Source organism: Hyperoodon ampullatus, assembly GCF_949752795.1.
Source record: "Hyperoodon ampullatus genome assembly, chromosome: 3".
Lineage (NCBI taxonomy): Eukaryota > Metazoa > Chordata > Mammalia > Artiodactyla > Ziphiidae > Hyperoodon > Hyperoodon ampullatus.
In genome coordinates, this window is record NC_136916.1 from 151172922 (window position 1) to 151197564 (window position 24643).

Genomic DNA, 24643 nt, shown 5'->3' on the forward strand with positions numbered 1-24643 from the left:
TCTGCTAATCCCAAACACCTAATTTATTCCTCCCCACCCCTTTTCCCCTTTGGTTACCATAAGTTTGTTTTCAATGTCTGTGAGTCTATTTCTATTTTGTAAATAAGTTCATTTGTATCATTTTTTTAGATTCCACATATAAGTGACATCGTGTAATATTTGTCTTTCTCTGTCTGACTTACTTCACTTAGTATGATAATCTCTAGGTCCACCCATGTTGCTGAAAATGGCATTATTTCATTCTTTTTTATGGCTGAGTAGTATTTCCATTGTATATGTGGGTATACATGTATATGTATGTATATGTGTATATATATATATATATATATATATAATCACATTTTCTTTATCCTTTCTTCTGTCGATGGACTAGTACTTGATTACTTTTTTTTTCATTACTTTTTATTGACAAATAATATTTTATTGTATGGATACACCAAAGTTTATTTATCCATCCATCAGTTGATGGACATTTGGGTTGTTTCCACTTCTTGGCTATTATGGATAATATTGCTATGAACATTCATGTTAATTTAGATTTTTGACATTGTTTCAAAAGTTAGTCATTGCAATTTTTTGTGTTAAAAGCAATAATTTAAGTGTATACATTAAAAACCTACTGTATTTTTAGAAATTTCATTTTGGCACTTCGTTTTTAAAAATATAGCTGAAGTCTTAAAAAAGTCAGAGTATCCAGCTCACTCTTGACCTCTGAGAGGCCCTGATGCTGCTGCCTCCAACAAATGAGCCCCTTTTATCCAGTAAGAGAACAAACTCCTCAGAGTCAGAAAAACTGTCTGACACTTCCTGGCACAGCCATGATGCCTAAATATAATACATGCATTTGGTAACTATCTGCTGACAGTATAGCTCTTCCAGAAAGGATGCAATGGAGTGGGAGGATTAAGTGATAACCAATGGGAGGTTGTGGGATGGGAGAGAACAAATTCTAATGCAGGTGTTTTCCTTCTGACCCACTGCCCCCTCTTTGCTGTTAGTCTGGTCAGGAAGATTTCTGTTGATGTAGTTCACTAAGGGATGCTAACTTAGATGGAATATGTAAACTAATAAGGACATGAATCTTTGTTGAAAAATGGAAAATTTCTCTAGATCTCTACCAAGAGAAGGTCAGCATAGCGTTTCTCCCACAAACTGGGCCAAACAGAAGCTTCCTTTTAAAGTAGGATAGGCGTCCGCGTACCGGGCGGTGGGGTGGGGGGAAGTAGGATAGGCAGCAATCCCTTGTCTAATCAACGTGTGGAGTTAGCGAATGTCTGTGGCAGAAGAAAGGAGACGAAAAATGGAAAGAGGAGCAATGGAAAGGAGACAGCCGAAACATTCTGTGCGGGAAGACTCTCCTACAGCTGCCTCAGTCTGGAAGGACAGGCAAGGATCTCTGCAATATTTTGTCATTATAACAGTTTATTAATATGAATAGATACAGCTAGAAAGCACAAGGGCAAGGAGACTGGATGACCTGATTCTTTATTGTGAAGCAACAAGTGAACCAATTTGGAAGCAGAAGAGGAAAATGGAGCTGTCGTGGAGCCCTGCCGAGTTCTGTCCTCCAGCTTTTCTCCTGTCCTTCCCCCGACCTGGAAGATCTTCCCTCCTCCCCTCACTCTATCTAAGGCTCATGCTATCCCTGAGACCCATGACTACTCCAGCGCCCTTCTCCCCTGGACTCCTACAACACATCTGCTGTGTACCCCACAATTCCTACTAGATTAAGCATACTGTCTTTCAAAGGTTCTTATATGTGTGTTTTATAGAATCCTTTGTACACTCCTCAAAGACAAGGGCCATTTCTGCTGCTTCTGCTACATCTCCCAGAGTGCCGGAGGCCTAATAGACCCCCTGTTTGGCCTTGCTGACTGACTGAAGGGTTCCGTTCAGGCTTCTTGTTCCTGCCAGTGATGCAGAGAGCACAATAAAGTCCTTTCATTATGAAATGACACAGTCAAAGATAGAGGGGCTGAGAAAGTACTCATACAGAATTATTTATTGTCTCAAATGTCTCATGGCAGCCAGATCTCAGAATCTTCAGACTTGATAGATGTGGAAATAATTTTGATGTATGTGATGGTGCTTTTTGGATTAGTATTTAACTTGAAGTGTGTAAATTAATAAATAAAAACGTGGGTTACATGAGTCAGGAAAAGGGAAGATTTTCTTTTACATACTTAACTGATATCCCCCAAAGTTCTTTTTCCCCCCATGTTCAATAGCTGCTAGATGTTCATAGTGGAAATTACTGCTTTTTATATTTCTGATCGTAATGGTGCAACCAGAAGAGAGGATCTGATTAGGGGGAGAAAAATGGAGAGAGAGATTCATATTGGCTTTATTTTAATCACTGAATGTCCCAAAGCTATTTAGGGTGTAAACAGCAATCAATATTTAGGAAAGAAAGCTGGATGCACACTACTATGAGTTCTGGATCTTTCCTCTTCCATGGCAATTTTTTGGGTGTTGTGTGCTCTTACGGGATCCCGGCTTAGGATACAGATACAGTTTGTAACTCTCCCATGATGCCTTAATCTTTTAAGCATTAAGTACATTAAGGAGGCTCATGAGAATTGCTAATCAGCCTTGTGAAACTGCAGCAATGCTTCCTAGGGATCTAAAAGTCTTCACACCCAACCACGCAGTACAAGGTGGAAAATATTGTACTAACTCTGTTTTCTTGTAACAGTCCAGTGACATGGCTTCCTTATTGCCTTCTGGGTTGCAGTTAAAGAACTTGCTCTAGAACAAGACTAGACTTGTAGATAGAAAACATCACTTAAGATTTTCTTTCCTAGACTAATGGGATTCTAGTTTGGGTTTCAAAGGGCTCTTTGTATAGCTTACAAAAGATTCTGGGTCTTTGAATATTTCTATTCTAGTAAAATTTGGAGTTCTGACCTATATTTAGTATATGACTTTTCTGGGTTATGGAAAAATATGGACTGTCACCTAATGTGATGTCAATTTTCTTTAACCCTCTGTGTAAATGGTGCACATTATAGAGCCAGGTTTACTGTTAAACAGATTTTTCTTTATAAACATAATGACAAAGAGATTACACAACATCAGTTAAAGAGAAGAATGTGACTAGGTCCACTGCTGCCTGTGTCTTGGAGCAAGAGGAGGGCTCATCCTAGAAATAATTACCTTTCCTTCTAGGGGAAGAGGACATGACCCTGGAAAAAACTTGAGTTTTTACTTAGCTAGAGATCTTGGTTGTCAGATCCAAATGCTCCCATCGCAATCCTTTTTTCCCGGACAGTGCGTAGATCTTTGACAAGTGATGGATGACCTCTGCTTCTTGTGTTTAGGCCCGGGACTGGACTCTGTGACCAGGGATTTGGTGTGCGGGGCCTCACAGGCTGCAGAGAGATATTAACATGTGAGTGCATGTGCAAAATGTGGTCTCATGTGACAGATCCAAAGAGGAGGCCTCTTCAGCCATGGTTTTATCAGAATAGCTCTGTGAACTACCATAATAAATAAGGGAATAGAATCTATGAGTCCAAGACCTGCCTGTTTTGATTGCAGTCAGCAGCCTAATGTGGAGAATATGCCTGAATTTCCCATCCAAGGCTTGGACCTCCACATGGTGATCTTTGGGGTTAGCCTGTGTTTTCTATGTCTTTATTAATATGTAGTAGCAGCAGCAGCTATGGGAACTGTAGTAGCAATGACTAAAGAGCTTTATTCTTCATGTGTGCTAAGGTGGATTCACTCAGGGTGAACAGCCCCTGGGGACACAGCACTGCTTTATTTTCACCTTATAAACCAAAGTATTGATGGCCATGGTTGAGTTTGTACCTAGGTTAAAGCGTTCCCAGGAATCTAGGCTGTTCTAATGTTAATCTAGGTTTCTGTATTACTCTATGAAATAGTAAGAGAGTTATCTATCTCATTCCCAAATGTATTCTTAGCTTAGGGCCAAAGTACAAATGGAATCCCATTTACTAAATGTCTAAATATTTAAATGTTATAAATCAAGCTAGCGGGGATTTCCCTGGTGGTCCAGTGGTTAAGACTCCCACTGCAGGGGGCCCGGTTTGATCCCTGGTCAGGGAACTAGATCCCGCAACTAAAAGATCCCGCGTGCCGCAGGATCTTCTAAGACTGGGCATGGCCAAATAAATAAATAAATATTTTTAAAAAATCAAGCTAACAAACTGTTTTTTAAAAAATATATACATTTATTGACTTGGCCGCACCACGTCTTAGTTGTGGCATGCGGGATCTATTTCCCTGACCAGGGATCGAACCCGGGCTTCCTGCATTGGGAGCACGGAGTCGTAACCACTGGACCACCAGGGAAGTCCCCAAACTGTTAACTAAAATACATACTATCACCTACATTGACAAAAAGACCAGGTTTAAATTTGTAATTTTTGCAGTCTTTGGAGCTCCTTACCAGAATGTGGTGGTGCAGGAAAACTGCATTATAAATAAATGCACCATGTTTTTCTTTTGTGATAGGAATCAAGCAAAATAGAATATATCAGAATTGTGTATTTGCAGGGAGCAAACCTGTAGTGGTACTACAAATGGTGAATTTTTTTAAAATTTAATTTAATTAATTTTTTTTTGGCCATGCTGTGAAGCATGCAGGATCTTAGTTCCCCAACAAGGGGTGAAACCTGTGCCTCCTGCAGTGGAAGCATGGAGTCTTAACCACTGGACTGCCAGGGAAGTCCCTTGTGTATGTATATATCTTCCTCCTTCATTAAGTAAATAGGAAAATTTTTATTATGATGTCTAATGAATTTAATAGGATTATTTCTGATTTTATATATTGGGTTGGCCAAAAAGTTCATTCGAGTTTTTCCCATAAGATGCTACAAAAACCCGAACAAACTTTTTGGCCAAGCCATACTTGACTATTCTTTAATTAATCTCAAAAGCCTAACCCCAAAGTTTGATATATGCCCACTTACATATATGCAGAAAGAACACCATGCCTTGTATAATATTTCTTATTTTACAAATAACTTACAAGTTCAGCTACATATTATATTGTATTTTTGCTATTTAAGGAATAAGAACCAACACATTATTTATTATCTTGTTTTTCATTAGTGAAAAAATTGAATAAATCAATTGTGACTGGCCATATCATTTTAATTTTAACTTTTAATTTTGACTTTCAAGATTTATTCCTCTGTCAATTACTTGTATTATATTCTTTGAATATTATACTTGAAATGAAAAATGAAGTCAAAATAAAAAGTAAGTCTCACCTGCACATGAATGTTTGTAGCAACTTTATTCATAATCATTAAAAACTAGAATCAACCTTCAGTAGGTGAAATGAAAAACAAACTGTGGTACATCCATACAATGAAATATTGTTCACAGACAAGAAATAAGCTCTCAAGCCACAAAAGACTTGGGTGAACCTCCTTGAATATGTATTGCTAAGTGAAACAAGTTAGCCTGAAAAGGCTACATATGTATGATTTTAATTATATGACATTCTAGAAAAGGCAGAACTACAGAGATAATAAGATCACTGACTGTCAGTTGTTTGTGGGGAGGAAGAGAGGATGGAAAAGAGGAAGCACAGAAGATTTTTAGCGTGGTTAAACTATTCTGCATGATACTGAAATGGTGGATACATGGCATTATGCATTTGTGAAAACCCGTAGAACTATACAGCACAAGAATGAAACTTAATGAATATAAATTTAAAAAAATCATTTAGGAGGTCAGGGAATCCCAGGAAAAACCCAGGCTATGACGAGAATATAACCGTAACCTCAATTTAAATACATATTTTTATTACAGAAAGTGTTATGAGGATGAAAAATATTTTCAAGCATAAACATATAGTATATTAGAATAAAATTCTGTCTGGAAGTTATTTCAAAATGGAAATGTAAGCTTAAAAAAAGACATTAAATTTTCAACTTCAAAGAAGAGCTTGTTTATTTTATAATTTTTTAAAATGGATGATGGTAGGTATCAAACTGTTATAGATTTAGTTGGATCCATTTTAAAGTGATGTAACAGTTTTTTGGGTTTTTTTTTGCGGTACGCGGGCCTCTCACTGTTGTGGCCTCTCCCGTTGCGGAGCACAGGCTCCGGACGCGCAGGCTCAGCGGCCATGGCTCACGGGCCCAGCCACTCTGCGGCATGTGGGATCCTCCCGGACCGGGGCACGAACCTGCGTCCCCCGCATCAGCAGGCGGACTCTCAACCACTGCGCCACCAGGGAAGCCCGATGTAACAGTTTTAGTTTAAAATATCAATATATATAAATGCTGGACTATGTAGATGTTAGAAATTAGATGCTTTGTGTCTATTTAAACTTAAAAAAAGTTTGATGTCAATGAAAAAAGGTGAAGAGGTGACATAGCTTTTCACAATTCTTTTAGAGGGTCCATGAGCAAAAGAGTTGGAAGTTCAACATCCTAGACAGCATCTTACATGATGTACTGCAGGACTTGGCAGACTTCTGTGAAGGGCCAAATATTAATAGTATATATTTTAGGCTTTGTGGGCCTGATGGCCTGTGTCAAAACTGCTCAGCTCTGCTATTGTAGTATGAGAGTAGCCACAGGCAGTTTGTAATGAATGAGTGTGGTTTTATTCCAATAAAATTTATCTGTGGGCACTGAAATTTGAGTTTTGTACAAATTTTATTTCAGAAAATATTCTTCTTCTTTTGATTTTTTCAACCATTTAAAAATATGAAAATCATTCTTAGTCCACAGGGTGTGTAAAAACAGGAGCCAGGCCACATTTGGCCTGAGAGTTATAATTTGTTGATCCCTAATTTACAGTAATTTGGTAAGAGTTTTACAAATTAGTGAGTCAGTAGTCTCAAAGTTAGACTGTGATCTGTCTCACATTTGCCAAAGCAAAGTTCTATATCCTTGAGGTCTTAAGCAAAATTATTCAGAAATGTATAAAGTTAAACATGAAAGTTCTTCTATTGCCAATAATGTCATTCCCCAGAGGCAACCTCTGACTTCAGATATTCAACTGTGCAGTCACACACATAAATACAACATATGTGGTTTTAAAGAAACTATATACAAATGTATATGGATTTTTTTAAAAAGGGACAACATATATTGTTCTGCAATTTGATTTTTCAGTGTACAATATATTTTCAACATCTTTCCTAGTCATTATTTTTAACAAGAATTCTTGAAACTTAGTCGACATTTGAGTCATTTCCAATTTTGAAATGATAAGCAATGAGCATCTGTATATATCTGTCTCTATTTCTGTCTCTATCTCTATATCTATATATGTTTGTACACATGGGTGAATATTTTTGTAGGATAGATTCCTAGAAGTAGTATTACTGGATCAAAGATATCCACATTTTTATGTTGATGGGGTCATCCAAAAGTTTATCCTAGGGTTTCTCAACCTTGGTACATTTAGGGCCAGACAATTCTTTGTTGTGGGGCTGTACTGCACATTGTAGGATGTTTAGCAGCATCTCTGGCCTCTACGCATTAGACGTCAGTAGCATCTCCCCTGTTGTGACAACCAAAACTGTCTCTTAATATTGCCAAATGTCCCCTGGAAGGGAGGGGGGCAAAATCATCTTGGGCTGAGAACCATTACCCTGGACACTTGTTTTTCTTTTTTCTTTAATTTCTTTTTCTCCCTATCTCCCTTTCAACAACTTATCATGTTATCCTTCCTTCAAAAAGGAAAAGTGCTTAAAGGAATTTGTGACTTAGTATATATCACCCCTCTGTTATGGGATAAATTGTGTCTCCCAAAATTCATGTGTTGAAGTTCTAACCCCCAGTACCTCAGAATGTGACTGTATTTGAAGATAGGGTCTTTAAAGAGGTTATTAAGTTAAAATGAGATTGTAAGAATGGATCCTAATCTAATATGACTGATGTTCTTATAAAAAGGAGAAATTTTAACACAGAATTGTACAGAGGGAAGACCATATAAAGATTGGGAGAAGGCAGTCATCCACAAGCCAAGGAGAGAGGCCCCAGAAAACAGCCCTGCCAACACCTTGATCTCGGACTTCTAGCCTCCAGAAATTGTTGTCTGAAAATAAACTTCTGTTGTTCGAGTCAGCCAGTCTGTGCTACTTTGTTATGGCAGCCCTGGCAAATTAATACACCTTCCCAGTGTATTTGAATTTTAAATAAAGAATGAATGAAAAAGGCAATGACTTATCCAAAGGTATAACTATCTAACAATGAGATTTGGTGGGGGAGATAACTTTTCTGAGAGGATTCAGATCATTCTATGTAGATTTAAACATGGGATTGGCTCTATTCAACTTCTTGTCTACAGCAGCTTCTCTGATGAACAATTAGTAACTTCTATAATCTCAATGTCAAATTTCTTTCATTAAACAAAGATAATATCAAGTCAAAAAAATAAGAGCAAGGCAAGCAATGATTAGATATCCGAAGAAATGAAATGAATTAGGGAGAGTGAAGTTTGTTGTTTAAAACAACACTATATATGTTTTTCTTATTTTTTTTGGCCATGCCCTGCAGCTTGCGGGATCTTAGTTCCCCAACCAGGGATGGAACCCATGCCCCTGCAGTGGAAGCACGGAGTCCTAACCACTGGACTGCTAGGGAATTCCCAAAAAACACTATATTTTTAATTGCACAAATGATATGTACAATGTAGAAAACCCAGACCATGCAAATATGCAAAGAAGAAGAAAATAAAAATCACCTGAAATCCCACCATCCAAAGACGATCACTGTTAAATATTGTGGCATAAAGACTCCCAAACTTTTTTTAGTATTACGTATATATGGATGGATGTATAGATAGATAGAAATACACATACATATCGACACACACATATATATCTCCCAAATGGGATCCTACCGTAATACCTATTTTGTCTGCTTTTTTTCTTATTCAATGATATATTGAGAACATTGTTCCATATCAGTAAATATATTTCTTTTTCTTTCTTTTTTTTGGCTGCGCTGGGTCTTCATTGCTGTGCGCGGGCTTTCTCTAGTTGCAGCGAGGAGTGGGGGCTACTCTTCATTGCGGTGTGCAGGCTTCTCATTGCAGTGGCTTCTCTTGTTGCGGAGCATGGGCTCTAGGCGCACAGGCTCAGTAGTTGTGGCTTGCGGGCTCTAGAGCGCAGGCTCAGTAGTTGTGGCGCTTGGGTTTAGTTGCCCTGTGGCATGTGGGATCTTCCTGGATAAGGGATCGAAACTGTGTCCCCTGCATTGGCAGGCGGATTCTTGACCAGTGTGCCACCAGGGAAGTCCCAGTAAATATATTTCTGAAAATGGTTATTAATAGCTGCTTTTGTTGAACTACGTAGAGCCACAGGAAAATGATGAAATTAAAAGTAAGTCAGGGCCTCCCTGGTGGCGCAGTGGTTGAGAGTCCGCCTGCCGATGCAGGGGATACGGGTTCGTGCCCCGGTCTGGGAGGATCCCATATGCCGCGGAGCGGCTGGGCCCGTGAGCCATGGCTGCTGAGCCTGCGCATCCGGAGCCTGTGCTCCGCAACGGGAAAGGCCACAACAGTGAGAGACCCGCATACCACAAAAAAAAAAAAAAAAAAAAAAAAAAAAAAAAAAAAAAAAAAAAAAAGTAAGTCAGTCTCCAAAAGGTGTCTCCCAGTCACAAGGGAAACTAGAAGACAGATAGCAACAACATTCTTTACTTGAGGAAATCACAAAATGTTGAAAAAAGAAAAGGATGAGGTCACAGGAAAGACTAAGAGGAGGAGATATTGTACAGGATGTGGAAAAGACAAATTTACAGCTCTCGTCTAGCTAAGCCCAGTGTTTCCCAGCTTTGCCAGCAGAGAAGCATAGCTCATCCCCCCAGTTCACTACAGGGTGTGTCCACTGTCTATTGAAAACCACTCCCTTTGAAAAAGCAATGAAACCTCCCAGTGACATCCTTGACCTGCCCTTTGCAATATTTCCCTGGGGAATCTGATATCAGGGTCTGGCCAGCACACACAGCCTGTATGTCAATTAGGAAGAGGGCACCCCCTCTGCTGGCCCTTCCTCCAGACACTGCAGCCCTAGAGTAGGGCACGGGACTTTCAAGGATAACATCGGTTGGTTTCAGACCTTACTCTGGCCCTTGGCCAGGTAACTTTGTGCAGAGCGATACCTCACACGATGGCCTTGTCTGAAACGGTCCCACTGACCCATTTAAACTTCCACGGGGCACAGGCAAAAATAATCTTAATCTTCCCATCCCATGCTGTCATCCTGGCCAATTCAAGAACATCTCTGACTCCCCCACTCCTAGTTTCTCTGAACTAGGCCAGAGGAACAAAAGCCATCATACAGGTCCTTTCTCCATAATAATAAATTATAGCTACAATTTTTTAAGTGTTTAGATCTGTACCAGATCCTGTGCTAAGTGCCTTGCATGCATTATTTTATGCTCACAACCAAACATTATTTTCTCCATACATCTATGAAGAAGTATGTTCAATGACTATTCCTACTTTACAGATGAGATTACCGAGATCTGAGAGAGTAACTTGACTGAGCTAATGCCACAGATAATGAGTAGCAGGGACTCATTTCTGGTTGGTCTGCTTCCCACAAACATTTCCTGTGCATCTACCCTGTGAGAGCAGTGTGCTAAAAGCAAGAGAAAGAGGCATAAGGAAGTCCTTTGCTTGAAGGAGTTTACAGTTTAGGAAGTTTAAGAAGGAATCTGACATATAATACACCAATACATGCACAATGTGCTAAAGCAATGTGAAAGGGCCAAAGTTCTCCTGTGACTAGGGAGATGGGAGAGCCTTTGGGGAGGAGATGGAATGTGAAATGCGCTTTAATAAGGGTATTTTTTTTATTTAAGATTTTTTTTGATGTGGACCATTTTTTTTTTTTAAATCACAAACATTTATTACGTTCCCCAAAGCAGTTTGCAAAACATTTGGGAGGCAATGTAGAAGGCCCACTAGGTAGAATTAAAAGGCTTCTTTCTTTCCTTTTTTTTTTTTGAAATATAGTTGATTTACAAGGTTGTGCTAGTTTCTGGCGTACAGCAAAGTGATTCTGATATATACATATTCTTTTCCATTATAGATTATTACAGGTATTGAATATAATTCCCTAATTCCTTGTGCTAAACAGTAGGACTTTGGTGTTTATCTATTTTATATACAGTAATGTGTATATTAATCTTTTTTTTTTTTTTTTCTGGTACGCAGGCCTCTCACCGTTGTGGCCTCTCCCGTTGTGGAGCACAGGCTCCAGACGCGCAGGCTCAGTGGCCATGGCTCACGGGCCCAGCTGCTCCGCAGCATGTGGAATCCTCCCGGATCGGGGCACGAACCCGCGTCCCCCGCACCTGCAGGCAGACCCCCAACCACTGCGCCACCAGGGAAGCCCCTGTATATTAATCTTAATCTTAATCTCAAGATCCTAATTTATCCCTCTTCCCCCCTTTCCCCTTTGGTAACCATACGTTTGTTTTCTATGTCTGTCAGTCTGTTTCTGTTTTGTAAATAAGTTCCTTTGTATCAATTTTTTTAGATTCCACATATAAGTGATATATGATATTTGTCTTGGTCTGACTTATTTCACTTAGTATGATAATCTTTAGGTCCATCCATGTTGCTCCAAATGGCATAATTTCATTCTTTTTTATGGTATATATATATATATATATATACACACACACACACAGACACAGACACACCACATATTCTTTATCCATTCGTTTTTGGACACTTAGGTTGCTTCCATGTCTTGGCTATTGTAAATAGTGCTGCTATGAACATTGGGGTGAATGTATCTTTTCAAAATAGAGTTTTTGTCTTTTCTGGATATATGCCCGGGAGTGGGATTCCTGGATCATATGGTAGCTCTATTTTTAGTTTTTTAAGCACCCTCCATACTGTTCTCCATAGTGGCTGCACCAACTTATAGTCCCTCCTACAGTGTAGGAGGGTTCCCTTTTCTCCACACCCTCTCCAGCATTTATTATTCATAGACTTTTTGACGATGGGCATTCTGACTGGTGTGAGGTGGTACCTCACTGTAGTTTTGATTTGCATTTCTCTAATAATTAGTGATGTTGAACACCTGTTCATGTGCCTTTTGGCCATCTGTATGTCTTCTTTGGAGAAATATCTATTTAGGTGTTCTGCCCATTTTTTTAAAAAGATTTATTTATTTATTTTGGCTGCGCTGGGTCTTAGTTGCAGCACACGGGATGTTCTTTGCAGCATGTGGGATCTTTTAGTTGCAGCATGCGGACTTCTTAGTTGTGGCATGCATGCGGGATCTAGTTCCCCGACCAGAGATCGAACCCAGGCCCCCTGCATTGGGAGTGCTGAGTCTTACCCACTGGATGACTAGGGAAGTCCCTCTGCCCATTTTTTGATTGGGTTTTTTGTTTTTTTAATATTTAGCTGTATGAGCTGTTTGTATATTTTGGAAATTAAGCCCTTGTTGGTCACATCACAGATATTTTCTCTCATTACATAGGTTGTCTTTTCATTTTGTTTATGGTCTCCTTTGCTGTGCAAAAGCTTATACGTTTGATTAGGTCAAAAGGCTTCTTTCTTGAACTGAAGTTTCTCTCCTATTCTTGATCAGGTCTCTTGTTTTGAGTTCCAGAGAATATGGCAGGGGAAACCAGCAACACTGTTTCTCATCAAGGCCCAGTATAAGCCCACATGTTGAACTGCTTGGAGAGTTTGCAATTTCTTTTTTTTTTCTCTTAATCATTATTGGAGTATAGTTGCTTTACACTGTTGTGTTAGTTTTTACTGTACAGCAAAGTGAATCACCTATATGTATACATACATCCCCTCTTTTTTGGATTTCCTTCCCCTTTAGGTCACCACACAGCATTGAGTACAGTTCCCTGTGCTATACATTAGGTTCTCATTAGTTATCTATTTTATACATAGTATCAATAGTGTATATATGTCAATCCCAATCTCCCAGTTCATCCCAACCCCTGCCTCCCATTTCCCCTTTGGTATCCATAGGTTTGTTCTCTATGTCTGTGTCTCTATTTCTGCTTTGTAAACAAGATCGTCTATACCAATTTTTTCAGATTCCACATATATGTGTTAATATACGATATTTGAAAGTGTTCCCTGGGGAGGCAAAATTGCCCCCACTTGAGGACCACTGTAATAGACCATGTGAGAAATTAAAAGGGTAGATGTGACACCTGGGTAGGGGTAAAATCTAAATGCTTTCTCAAGGGTTTGGATAGGAATGTGAGGAAGAGGATTGAGAGATCAAACAGAACCACAGAAAAGGCCCTAGAGACCATGTAGTCTAACCTGCTCATAATTGCTTGCAAGGTTGTAAACTCTTTGGGAGGGAGTTTGGTAAAACCTATAATAATCACAAAAATTATCTTGCCCTATAATAATCACAAAAATTAAATTCACCCAGCAATTCCATTCTTGGTAATCTATCATAAATGATTCAAATGAAGACAAGTAATCTTTATGTATAAAGCAACAATAGTTACATGGGGACAGTGACCATGTTCTCAACAATTGCACCCTCATGCCTACCACAGTGCCTGTTAATGAGAGGCCCAGATTTAAGAAGTCGATTTAAGGTTCAGAGGAGGTGAGTTTGAAGATTCTGGAGAGAGAACTTGTAGCTAATAAAACAAAATCCCAGAGTGGGTGGGAAGGGCAGTTATCAAGAATACAAGAATGGTCCCGGGGGCTTCCCTGGTGGCGCAGTGGTTGAGAGTCCGCCTGCCGATGCAGGGGACACGGGTTCGTGCCCCGGTCCCGGAGGATCCCACATGCCGCGGAGCGGCTGGGCCTGTGAGCCATGGCCGCTGAGCCTGCGCGTCCGGAGCCTGTGCTCCGCAACGGAAGGGGCCACAACAGTGAGAGGCCCGCGTACCACAAAAAAAAAAAAAAAAGAAGAATGGCCCCGATTCCCCCGAGGCGGCGCAGGTCGGCCCCCTCCCCACCCCTGCCACCCGAGTGAACTGGCTTGACGAGGGACCAAAGTTCCCCTAGACCAAGCATGGGCAGCTCGGAGAGAACACGTGGGACTCAGAGTTGGTCTCCCGCAGCCGCTCCGGGACACAGGAAATTTTTTGGATGGACGCTCAACTGCCACCAAAAACAGTGAAGATGTCGCTCACCTCTGCGTCCCCGGTGTCTACAAGAGCGCCTGGCATATGGTCACCTCTCAAGACCTTCTGAAGTAGGATAACACTAGACGTGGACTCTAAAAAGATTCTTAGGCAGCCTGTCTGTATAGTGAAGCTCCTTTGAGCCACTGACTGGAGAAACTTGGGTCACTTGGTTAAGCACAAGCCAATCATTGTGGCCTTAAGATACGGGATTCCACTGATGCTCCAGGCCTTCCATAGTCTGGGAGCATTCACTGTGTTCTGCAGCACTTCTGGAGACCAAGTTGAGCCCCAGCACAGGATGGTTCTCCAGAGGAAATTCAGTGTCTTTCGTGGTGGTGGGGGGCGGGGAGGGGATGGCCAGGATGGATGCCGGGCAGGTAGAGTCAGCATATGTTCACTGAATATGGAATTATTAAGTCAGAAAATATTCCTTTCCAGTTTAATTAAGAAGTAGCCTTGGAGATGAACTTGAAGTTTGAGCTGGATTAAACTAGCAAAGATGAAGGGAAGAAAAAGGAAAGTGTGCATTTCCTTGCAGGTTGATCGTGTGCTCTGAAACGTTAAGCCCCATGAAGGCAGGTGATAGTCTGTTTCGTTGTCTTGTTTATGATTGTTACCCCGATGCCATCGCAATGTCTGTCACTTAGTAGTCAGTAAACATTTGTTAAATTAAAAAAATAAAATAAAAAAAGAATACAAGTAGAAAAGTCTGTAGCTTCATTTTCAGAGAGAGAGAGCAATGACTGAAAATTTGTAATGGAGAGAGGAGGAAGGGAAGTTAGGCGGAGGAATTTAGGGCTTCAATCAGTCTGTAAAGAGACCCAGGTGGACCGAAATTTGAACCTAGAACTTTGCCTGAGGGCATTCCTTGAAACCAAGAATTGTGCGCTTTCTCATGCAAAGCTGCTGGGGAACGTGTTTTTCAGAAACGGGGACCTCCCGAGGAACACTGCAATTTGCAGACACTAGAAGGAAAAAGTTCAGTAGCTAACTCTTTCTCCTGGAGTCCCTGGCAACTTGATTTGTAAACTGCCCCCTAAATATGGAATCCGTGTTAATTTGGCAGAGACTCCGCCGCTCTAGCGGGAAGCCATGCATTGAATTAACATTTTCTAATGGGGCCAGCGGGAGGCGCCGGCGGAAGAACGGTGGGCGGGGACAACTCAGAAGCGGCTGGAGCCCCACCCCTTTCCCAGAGTACACTGCGGAAGCCGCCTGCCTGAGCCGGCTTCTCGCCATCTCCCGCCGTGCTCGGGAGAAGGTAGGGTCATGGACGGGCTCCGGGCCAGCGCTGGGCTGCTGAGGCGCGGGCGGTTGAGGCGCCGGCGCCAGCCACAGCCACATAGCGGGTCGGTCCTGGCCCTGCCCCTGAGGCCCAGGAAGATCCGAAGGCAGCTGAGGAGAAGTGTCGCGTCCCGGATGGCCGCGCTGAGGGCCCAGGCGCTGCCGAGCGAGGACTCGGAGGACTCGAGGGTGGAGTCGATGGTCGACGATCGCAGGGACCCGCTGGCTGGAGGGGCGGCGGCCCTCTCGGATGTGACCCGGCGGGAGCCGTACGGCCACCTCGGGCCCGCGGAGCTGTTAGAGGCCTCGCCCGCGTCCCGCTCCCTGCAGACTCCCCGCGCCCTGGTGGAGGCGCAGACCCCGCCGGCGCGCTTGGTGGAGGCGCAGACCCCGCCGGCGCGCCTGGTGGAGGCATCCGCCCTGCCGGCACGCCTGGTGCAGGCCTCGGGCCCCCCGCCGCGCTTGGTGGAGACCTCGGCCGTGCTGTGCTCTGCCCAGCACTTGGCGGCCGCCCCGCCGTCCATGGCTCCAGCGACGCTGTCGGGGCCGCAGGGGGAAATCGCGGGCGGGGAGCTGCCCTGGGACTCCCCTTTGCAGCGCGTCTTGGCTGAGCTGAACCGCATCCCCAGCAGCCGGCGGCGGGCGGCGCGCCTCTTCGAGTGGCTCATCGCGCCCATGCCGCCCGACCATTTCTACCGGCGCCTATGGGAGCGCGAGGCTGTGCTGGTGCGGCGGCAGGACCACACCTACTACCAGGGTCTTTTCTCTACCGCCGACCTGGACTCAATGCTGCGCAACGAGGAGGTGCAGTTTGGGCAGCACCTGGACGCCGCGCGCTACATCAGTGGGCGGCGCGAGACCCTGAACCCACCCGGCCGCGCCCTGCCCGCCGCCGCGTGGTCCCTGTACAGGGCCGGCTGCTCCCTGCGCCTCCTCTGTCCGCAGGCTTTCTCCACCACCGTGTGGCAGTTTTTGGCTGTGCTCCAGGAGCAGTTTGGAAGCATGGCAGGCTCCAACGTTTACCTCACGCCCCCTAACTCGCAGGGCTTTGCCCCCCACTACGACGATATCGAGGCTTTTGTGCTGCAGCTGGAAGGTAGGAAGCTCTGGCGGGTCTACCGACCGCGGGTTCCGACCGAGGAACTAGCCCTGACATCCAGCCCCAACTTCAGTCAGGACGACCTAGGAGAGCCGGTGCTACAGACGGTGCTGGAACCTGGAGATTTGCTCTATTTTCCCCGAGGCTTCATTCACCAAGCCGAATGCCAGGATGGAGTGCACTCTCTGCACCTGACCTTGTCCACATACCAGCGCAATACCTGGGGCGACTTCCTGGAGGCTGTATTGCCTCTGGCAGTGCAGGCTGCAATGGAGGAAAATGTGGAGTTTCGTAGGGGACTGCCCCGAGACTTTATGGATTACATGGGGGCCCAGCATTCGGAGTCTAAGGATCCGCGAAGAACTGCTTTCATGGAGAAAGTGCGGGTCTTGGTTGCCCGCTTGGGACACTTTGCCCCTGTCGATGCTGTGGCTGACCAGAGAGCCAAAGACTTCATCCACGATTCTCTGCCCCCTGTGTTGACTGAGAGGGAGAGGGCACTAAGCGTTTATGGGCTCCCAATTCGCTGGGAGGCTGGGGAACCTGTAAACGTGGGGGCCCAGCTGACAACAGAAACAGAAGTGCACATGCTTCAGGATGGTATAGCTCGGCTGGTGGGTGAGGGAGGCCATTTGTTTCTCTATTATACAGTGGAAAACTCCCGAGTTTATCATCTGGAAGAGCCCAAGTGCTTGGAGATATACCCCCGGCAAGCTGATGCCATGGAACTCCTGCTCCGCTCCTACCCAGAGTTTGTGAGGGTAGCAGACTTGCCGTGCGACAGTGTGGAGGACCAGCTTTCCTTGGCGACCATGTTATATGACAAGGGGCTGCTGCTCACCAAGATGCCTCTAACCTGAACTAGTTACTCCTTGATTGCCAGAAACAAGACATTAATGATTCTCTCCTACCACCACCACTTTTTTGGGGGAAAAATTCATTCTTACCTTAATCATCACTGTGCTTACATTTACCTTTATGACTGCTTCAATGTCACAGAACTCAGACGGTCTTCTAGGAAACACCACCTCATCTAGGCACAAAAGTAAAAGCAGAAGTTGGAGGTGGAAGAAGGAGCTTTTTCTGAAGTAACCTTGATTCCTGATCGTTTGAGAGTACCAACTTCATCATCACCCTCAGGCTTCCGTGTACTGTGTGGCATTTGCTGTGTTACTCTGCTTGAGACATTAGAAGTTTTTATTTGGAATTTGCATCCTTCATTTGAGTTATCTTTCATCAGTTTGGGGGGAGGGTTGGGGTCAGTATCCTGTTTATTACTGTGAGTTTGTGTGAATGTTAGAAAAGTTATTAAAGTGCCAGAGAATGTTTTCCTTTTTCTAGGGCTAGATTATTATGTGGCATGGTCTGAAGAAATGTGGGAGGAGGGAGGTCGATAGGGAAAATCAACAGCTGAGGTGAAAGGTAACTTGGGGCCGTTGTAGGATTGGGACCAATTCTGCAACTTTGGGGATAATTTATTCATTTTAATCATGTTACTCGAACCCCAAACAGCACAATCCTATTAGAAAAGTTATGAGTATATTATGTTTTAAAAAGTGTATTATGGTTTTGCTCAGTGCTTGCTTGCATCAGTGGCTGGCACTGCTCCCAGAGAGACAGAATGTCACCTAGTTGTGCTGTCATAGGCCTCAGTCAGCCAACTTGTAGCAAGCTGGCCATGAGGGAAGGCTGGTGTTCAAGTTACTTTCCACTCTCATTTTTTTCTGGCAGTTGGAAGAAACTTCCCCAAATCTGGCAAGTGAATATTCTCATGGTTGGTGGAAAAGAGCCTGGTGTACCAGAGAGAGCACTGGACTTGGAACCAGAAGACCTGGGTTTGGGGTGGTGGCTGGTGGGCAGCTGGCTGAATGACCTGAGGCTGCTGCTGCGCCTGGGCACACTGATTTTGTAAGTATGTTTTGGTACAGCTTGATGTCTACACCTCATCATTTAGGTTGTATCTGGAACTTTTAAGATCCTTTCACCGTAACTGATAGGTTGAGTTATGTAAAGCTGAGAACTTTATGAAATCGTTTTTTCTTAAAGTTGCAAAAGCGTAGATGTACGTATAATCTCACTTTCCAGAGGTAATATTACTGTTCAAGGTTAAGCTTCAAGGATTTTTCTGAGTGCTTAACCAGTCGTACACATGGCAGTTTTTTGTTTTTCTAAGGCGTCCTTTTTTTTGACCTAACTTTCAAATTGGTTCAGATAGAATTACATCATTTTTTTTTTTAAGGGGCAGATAGCAAATCAGAGCCTGGGGGAGGGGGACAAGGAAAAGATAACAGAAGGACTGAGAGGATGGTGGCCAAGAAGAAAAGAAAGTGTCCTTTCCTGGCTCTCATCCTACAGGGCTCACAACTAAGTCCCCAAACATCCAATCCTGAAAAAGGCTTGTTAAAGGAGTCAAGGCGTAGGATTCACCCCTAGAAAACTTACCCTGAAAAGTTTCTTGGAGAAAAGTACGGAATTTCAGTGGTTTTTGCCCCTGTTTGGGTTGCATGTAAACACGTTTTGCTTCCTCCTTCACTTTTCCTATGACTGTCTCAATCTTGAATATTTTCTGTATCAACAGTTCCTTTTGGCTTAGTGTTTGAATCTGAATCAGAACAAATGTTGAAAAAATCAACTATACTAGGCTGTAAATCATCAAAAAACGTTAATAAAGTAGCATTGCCTCATGCTTATTAGTATTAGGTGGTACGTAAATGCCTGAGAACATTGTTCTCTGGTGATATTGGTTGGACATTTTTCACATCTATTATTGAAAAATTTACTTTAGCTTTTTGGGCATGATGAAAGGAATCTGCTAAGAAATGCTTGCTTGATGTGAAATTGGTTTTGTGAATTATATGAAGAATCTTTTGCCTTTTTAAAGTCCTTTTCCCTCGATTTTTCTTTTTTTTTTTTTTTTGCGGTATGTGGGCCTCTCACTGTTGTGGCCTCTCCCGTTGCGGAGCACAGGCTCTGGACGCACAGGCCCAGCGGCCATGGCTCACGGGCCCAGCCGCTCCGCGGCATGTGGGATCTTCCCAGACCGGGGCACGAACCCGTGTCCCCTGCATCGGCAGGCGGACTCTCAACCACTGCGCCACCAGGGAAGCCCATCCCTTGATTTTTCATCTCCTCTAACAGCTTTGAAAAATTAGAACCACCTATTCAGCTAGAGTTCCTTTGGTGAAAGAGCCCAGATTAGGAATTAAGGAAAGTTTAAAAGGAAAAAAGAAAATCTAGGGACTTCCCTGGTGGCGCAGTGGTTAAGAATCCGCCTGCCAATGCAGGGGACATGGGTTCGAGCCCTGGTCCGGGAAGATCCCACATGCCACGGAGCAACTAAGCCTGTGCGCCACAACTACTGAGCCTGTGCTCTAGAGCTGGCGAGCCACAACTACTGAAGCCCGTGCGCCTAGAGCCCATGCTCCTCAACAAGAGAAGCCACCGCAGTGAGAAGCCCGTGCACCGCAACAAAGAGTAGCCCCCACTTGCAGCAACTAGAGAAAGCCTTGTGCAGCAACGAAGAACTAACGCAGCCAAAAAAAATTAATTAAAAAAAAAAAAATCTAGGGTGCCTATTCCAGTCCCTCATTCCTTCTTTATGCCTATCTGCAAAAAAGAAAGAACTTGGGTTTAGAGGATGGTGGGGAAAAAAAGGGAAGGAAAGGAAACAATATGTCAGAAACAACTGATTTTGAGGGCTACTTGATAGGACTAAGGGGATTTTTGCTTTGTTTTACTTTTTACTAGTAGGATTTTATAATCCTATCTTGCACAGATGTATTTTGTATCTTCAAGTGAGATATTGTATCTGGGGCTATAGAAAGTATTTCTGTGTTGGGGAAGAGGGTACGTACATGCTTAGGGGGAAAAAGGGGCCTGAGGAACTCTTGAGAGCCCTGAATTTTTTCTTGAAAACATAGCTTGTACTTATCTACCCTGTTCTTGATCTTCTGAAGCATTTCTTGGTTTCCTTCATTTTCTAAGTTGAGTATCTTCATTGCATGATGAATTTCTCTGAAAGGTAAGAAGGACTTCTTAGGTTGTTCTTCCTATCCTTAAAGCATGGAGGTGGAAAATACAGGACTTGGAATCAGACAAGAATCCTAAGTTCCAATCCTAACTGCAGTTTTGCTGAGCTTTATTTTCAAAAATCGTATGATGCTTAGCTTGTAGGGGTGTTCTGTAGTTTTTGAGATGATATACTTGAAGGTACTAGTAGATATTATTTATTGAACACCTTTATGACAGGTACTAACATGTTATCTCATTAATCATCACCACAGACCCATAAGGCAGACTGCCGTCTGCATTTGATACATGAAAAAATGGGCTCAGAGAATTTAAGTAACTTACCCAGACTCACAAAGCTAGAACATGTCTGAGCTGGGGTTCAGATCCTGGTCTTTTTGACGCTAAAGCCTATTGTCACTAAGTAGGCACTTGATAAATGTAAGTTGAATAAAAAAACCCACCTGGGATGATGAACAAGTACATAAACTACATGAGCTTGACTTTTAATCTAATTCAGGCCAGTTTTTTTGTTACCCACTTGCTAAGTAGATGAATGGCCCAGGTGAGCCTGTGCTTTTTACAGCCATTAAGCAGCCTGGAAAGGCAGGCACATACTCTGTTAACAAGGGTGGGAGAGTTGGCAGTACAAGAGGTCATGGCAGGAACCAGAGGGTTAGTGCTTACTTTAGAACAGCATCATGGTTCTCTAGGAGCAGCACGTCTAGGAAGGTGTCCCTGACTTTGTCTCCTTGAAGTTTGAGGGCTAGGATGCTGCGGCAAGCCTCTAGTCGTACACCGGGTGATACTTCATAGTGGATAGCCCAGAGCAGGAGGTCTGTCAGTTGGGGACTCACGTGGCCAATTTGTCCCAAAGCTGCAGAGATTAGAGGGCAGCGTGTTCCACTGTCACTTAAGATTGAGCTTGCTATATCCTAGCATCCAGAAATGGCCTTATTAATAAATAATAATAATAATAAGGTATAGGCAACCACTTGCTAAATTAAATATTGCAAATACTAAACTAAGTATTTTGTCTTTACCGTCCCTTTTGGATGACAATTACCATTAGAATTTTAGGAATGGGTTAGAATAGGACATTATCCCCAGAGAATTCCCAGAAGGGGGGTATTCCATGCCATCCTTGTCCATTAGGATGTGAGAATATACTAATTTACCTATTTATCTAGGAATGAGATATGGGATAGATAACTCAGAAGACCAACCTAGTCAAGGCAGGGTAACGGGGAAAGAAGGCACAATTACTTCGCAGCTTAACCCAGGGCTGATTCTTATAGGGACCTGCCAGGCTGTCAGAGAGAAACAATGCCAAAAATCCCTAAAAAGAAACTCTAGGAAATTTGAGGGCAGAATTTTAGGTTTGTAGCAGTCTTGAATCTGGTCTGACTTTTACAGAGTCCTATGGTTGAAACCTCCAGGGAAAGCAAGTATATCCAACAGTGGATACCTACTTGGAACTCATACCTAATTCTGTTGGCAGGGATTGTCCTGTCAGCCCTTTGCCTTAATGCATTTGACATAGACCTAGACGCCTTAACTAAAAATTAAAAAGAACAAAAAAATAATCTTTAATTTCTCAGGCAAGGAACTTCTGAGAAGCTGTGATTATCCCCTCCCTTACACTCTACTTTCTTCCTAAAGAGATTCTGGGGATCATCTATACTAAAATACAGGAAGGGATTAGAGGTTGAGGAGCTGGGGCCACTCCTGTAATACCTTGAATGGCAAAGGCCTTGATTTTCCAGCAGGGATCTCTCTGTATGAGATTCAGAAGGCATTCAAGGACCTGGGATGGATAAAAGGCAGTGCTGAGTGGAGAGAATCAGAGCAAGAATGAACCAGAGACAGGGACCCCTCTTGTCTAAATGTGCTTTAACTGGAAAAGTGGCCTTCTATCAAATCTAGTGAAAAAATGAGCTGGAGCCAGAAGTACTGGCTTAGGCGCATAGTGTTCTTATCTCCTATCTGTAGATTGATTTTCCCAGCTCACAGATCTATGGCCATATAGGCTTCTTTGAATACCTCCATCAGCTTTTCCACTAATAACTAGGGATTATAACTCGATTCACTGGAGTCGATCCCTAAGCCTATCAGCACCCATGTAATGAGAAGCTAGTTAACTGAGGTGAGAACAGGATTCAGGGGTGTGCTCTAAAATGAAGTCTAGGCTGGCTTGGAGCTAAGTGTGGTCCTAACTGTTGTTGTGGCCTGTATATCTCCTCACCTTCCCGGTTCTGATCTCTCATTCTGTGTCCCCACAGAATGGTGAGTATACTATGTACGAATGAAGCACAGGGTAATGCCCTCTTGGGTTAATCAGGTAAGATGGGTACATGTTTCCTTGACTCACCATATTATCATGGATCTGCAGGGCACCAGCAGCCAAGCAAGCTGCCTGCCGAACTGCCGTGAAGTCATCAGAGAAGCAGTTCAGGAAGCTTGGGAGAAGTTTGGCGGTCATGAGCTTGAGCCCACGAATCAGGGAGAGGGCTTCCACACGCTCCTGGAAGTTTCCTTGGCCCAGCTTGACTCTGTAAGGCACAGGTGCTTTTATTTTCCCTCCTTAAACTTTTGGTCCCTCTCCTTACACCCACCCCCAGTGCCCCCAGGATAAAATCCAACTTCTGTAGGCTCTCCATTATCCATTCCCACCCTTTCCTACTTAGCCTTATGCACATTAAGTTTCACCAGGTAGAGAGACCTCAACTGTTTTATTTACTTGAATCCCTATTACCTAAAGTATGCTAGGTGCTAAACTATGTTGAATGACTGAATAAAGGAAACTTTAAACATGGATCTCTTGCTACAGTCAAGTTCTCTTCCCCACTGCCCTCACATGTGCCACGTTCATTTCTGTATTTGGCTCCCGGTGTGGAAGGTCTTGCCTTCTCTCTGCCTACGTAGTCTTACCCATCCTTCATGAAACTTGTCTTTGCTAGGCATTTGTGTATCCTGCCTGCATAATCAGAATCATGTCATACATTTGAACTCTCAAACATCTAAAACAGTGCCTAACACCTAGTGGGCATTCAATTAATGATTCTTCCCTTAGCCACATTGTTAGTGTCTGTAGGGGCTGTTAATGTTTTATTTTATTAAAAAAAAAATCCTGCAATGGGATCTATACAATGCTGAGCAGACAGAGCAGCTCAACAAATGCTGGCTGGCTGGAGCCCAGGCTCCCTGAACACTTTAAGAATAAAAAAGCTTCTTTCTCCATGTTGACAAGGTCTTACCTGATGGTGTCATGCACCTCTTTCCCAAGGCTCATTTGCCCCAGAGCTTGGGCAGCTGCTTGTCTCACTTTCTTATTCCAGTCACTGAACATCAGCTGGATCAACTTATGTTTCATATCCTACACATAGGTGTAATAATTAGCTACCATTTATTACCAAGTCAATTTTGTACTTGGCCCTGTGCTAATAAGTATTCTTACCCATCACATAATCCTCTCAAACAATCCCATAAGGCAGATATTACCATTTATAGGTGACAGAATGGAGGCTTAGATTTCTTGCCCAAGGTTAACCTGTTGAGTGCTGGAGCCAGGACTCAGACCCAGGCCTGTTTTTGGAGCTTATGCTTTATTTATTCATAAATTTATTTATATTTATTTATTTGTTTATTTATGGCTGTGCTGGGTCTTCGTAGCTGCATGTGGGCTTCAGTAGTTGTGGCTCGTGGGCTCTAGAGTGCAGGCTCAGTAGTTGTGGTGCACAGGCTTAGTTGCTCTGCGGCATGTGGGATCTTCCCAGACCAGGACTCAAACCCATGTCCCCTGCATTGGCAGGTGGATTCTTACCCACTGCACCACCAGGGAAGCCCGAAGCTCGTGCTTTAAACTACTATATTATATCGGGGCCAGCATAATCTGTACTTGAGACTCTTAAAATTTGAAAGTGATACATTAGTAGGGTGACCAACTCATTCCAATTTGCCTGGGACTTTTCCTGGGTTTAGTACTCAAAGTCCTATGTACTGGACAAGCTAGGACAGTTGGCCACCCTATGTGTTAGTACGTCTCTCAAAGGGGAAGGGACGAAGATTACTAGTTGGTGATTATGTAATGTGCCCAAAGCTATTCTCCCTGCCTGAAACATCTCCCTTTTCCACCCCTATCTGATACCTGATGTTTTCCTCTTCTTTTAGG

General features: G+C 43.2%; 2 protein-coding genes across 3 annotated transcripts in view; one reads left to right on the forward strand and one right to left on the reverse strand.

The window, feature by feature from the left end:
• Positions 1 to 3212: 3212 nt before the first annotated feature.
• The window catches only part of HEATR4 (HEAT repeat containing 4), a gene marked incomplete at its 3' end in the record, with an annotated part of 35154 nt that continues 13723 nt past the window's right edge, over positions 3213 to 24643 (reverse strand). Inside the window, 8 exon segments of the mRNA XM_079700228.1 lie at positions 3213 to 3371; positions 17439 to 17497; positions 18907 to 19066; positions 20400 to 20478; positions 21160 to 21349; positions 22210 to 22279; positions 22844 to 23024; positions 23730 to 23848. Coding sequence (XP_079556354.1) covers positions 3213 to 3371; positions 17439 to 17497; positions 18907 to 19066; positions 20400 to 20478; positions 21160 to 21349; positions 22210 to 22279; positions 22844 to 23024; positions 23730 to 23848 — 1017 coding nt within the window.
• On the forward strand, positions 15351 to 17704 carry RIOX1 (ribosomal oxygenase 1; the record flags this gene model as incomplete). 2 transcript variants are annotated; one of them, XM_079700230.1, is made up of 2 exons in its annotated part: positions 15351 to 15710; positions 15807 to 17704. In XM_079700230.1, 2 exons carry the CDS (start codon positions 15351 to 15353, stop codon positions 17322 to 17324), a joined length of 1878 nt encoding a protein of 625 aa, XP_079556356.1. In that variant the 3' UTR covers positions 17325 to 17704. The 2 variants fall into 2 exon arrangements, with proteins under 2 accessions (XP_079556356.1, XP_079556355.1); XM_079700229.1 differs by having other exon boundaries at positions 15351 to 17704.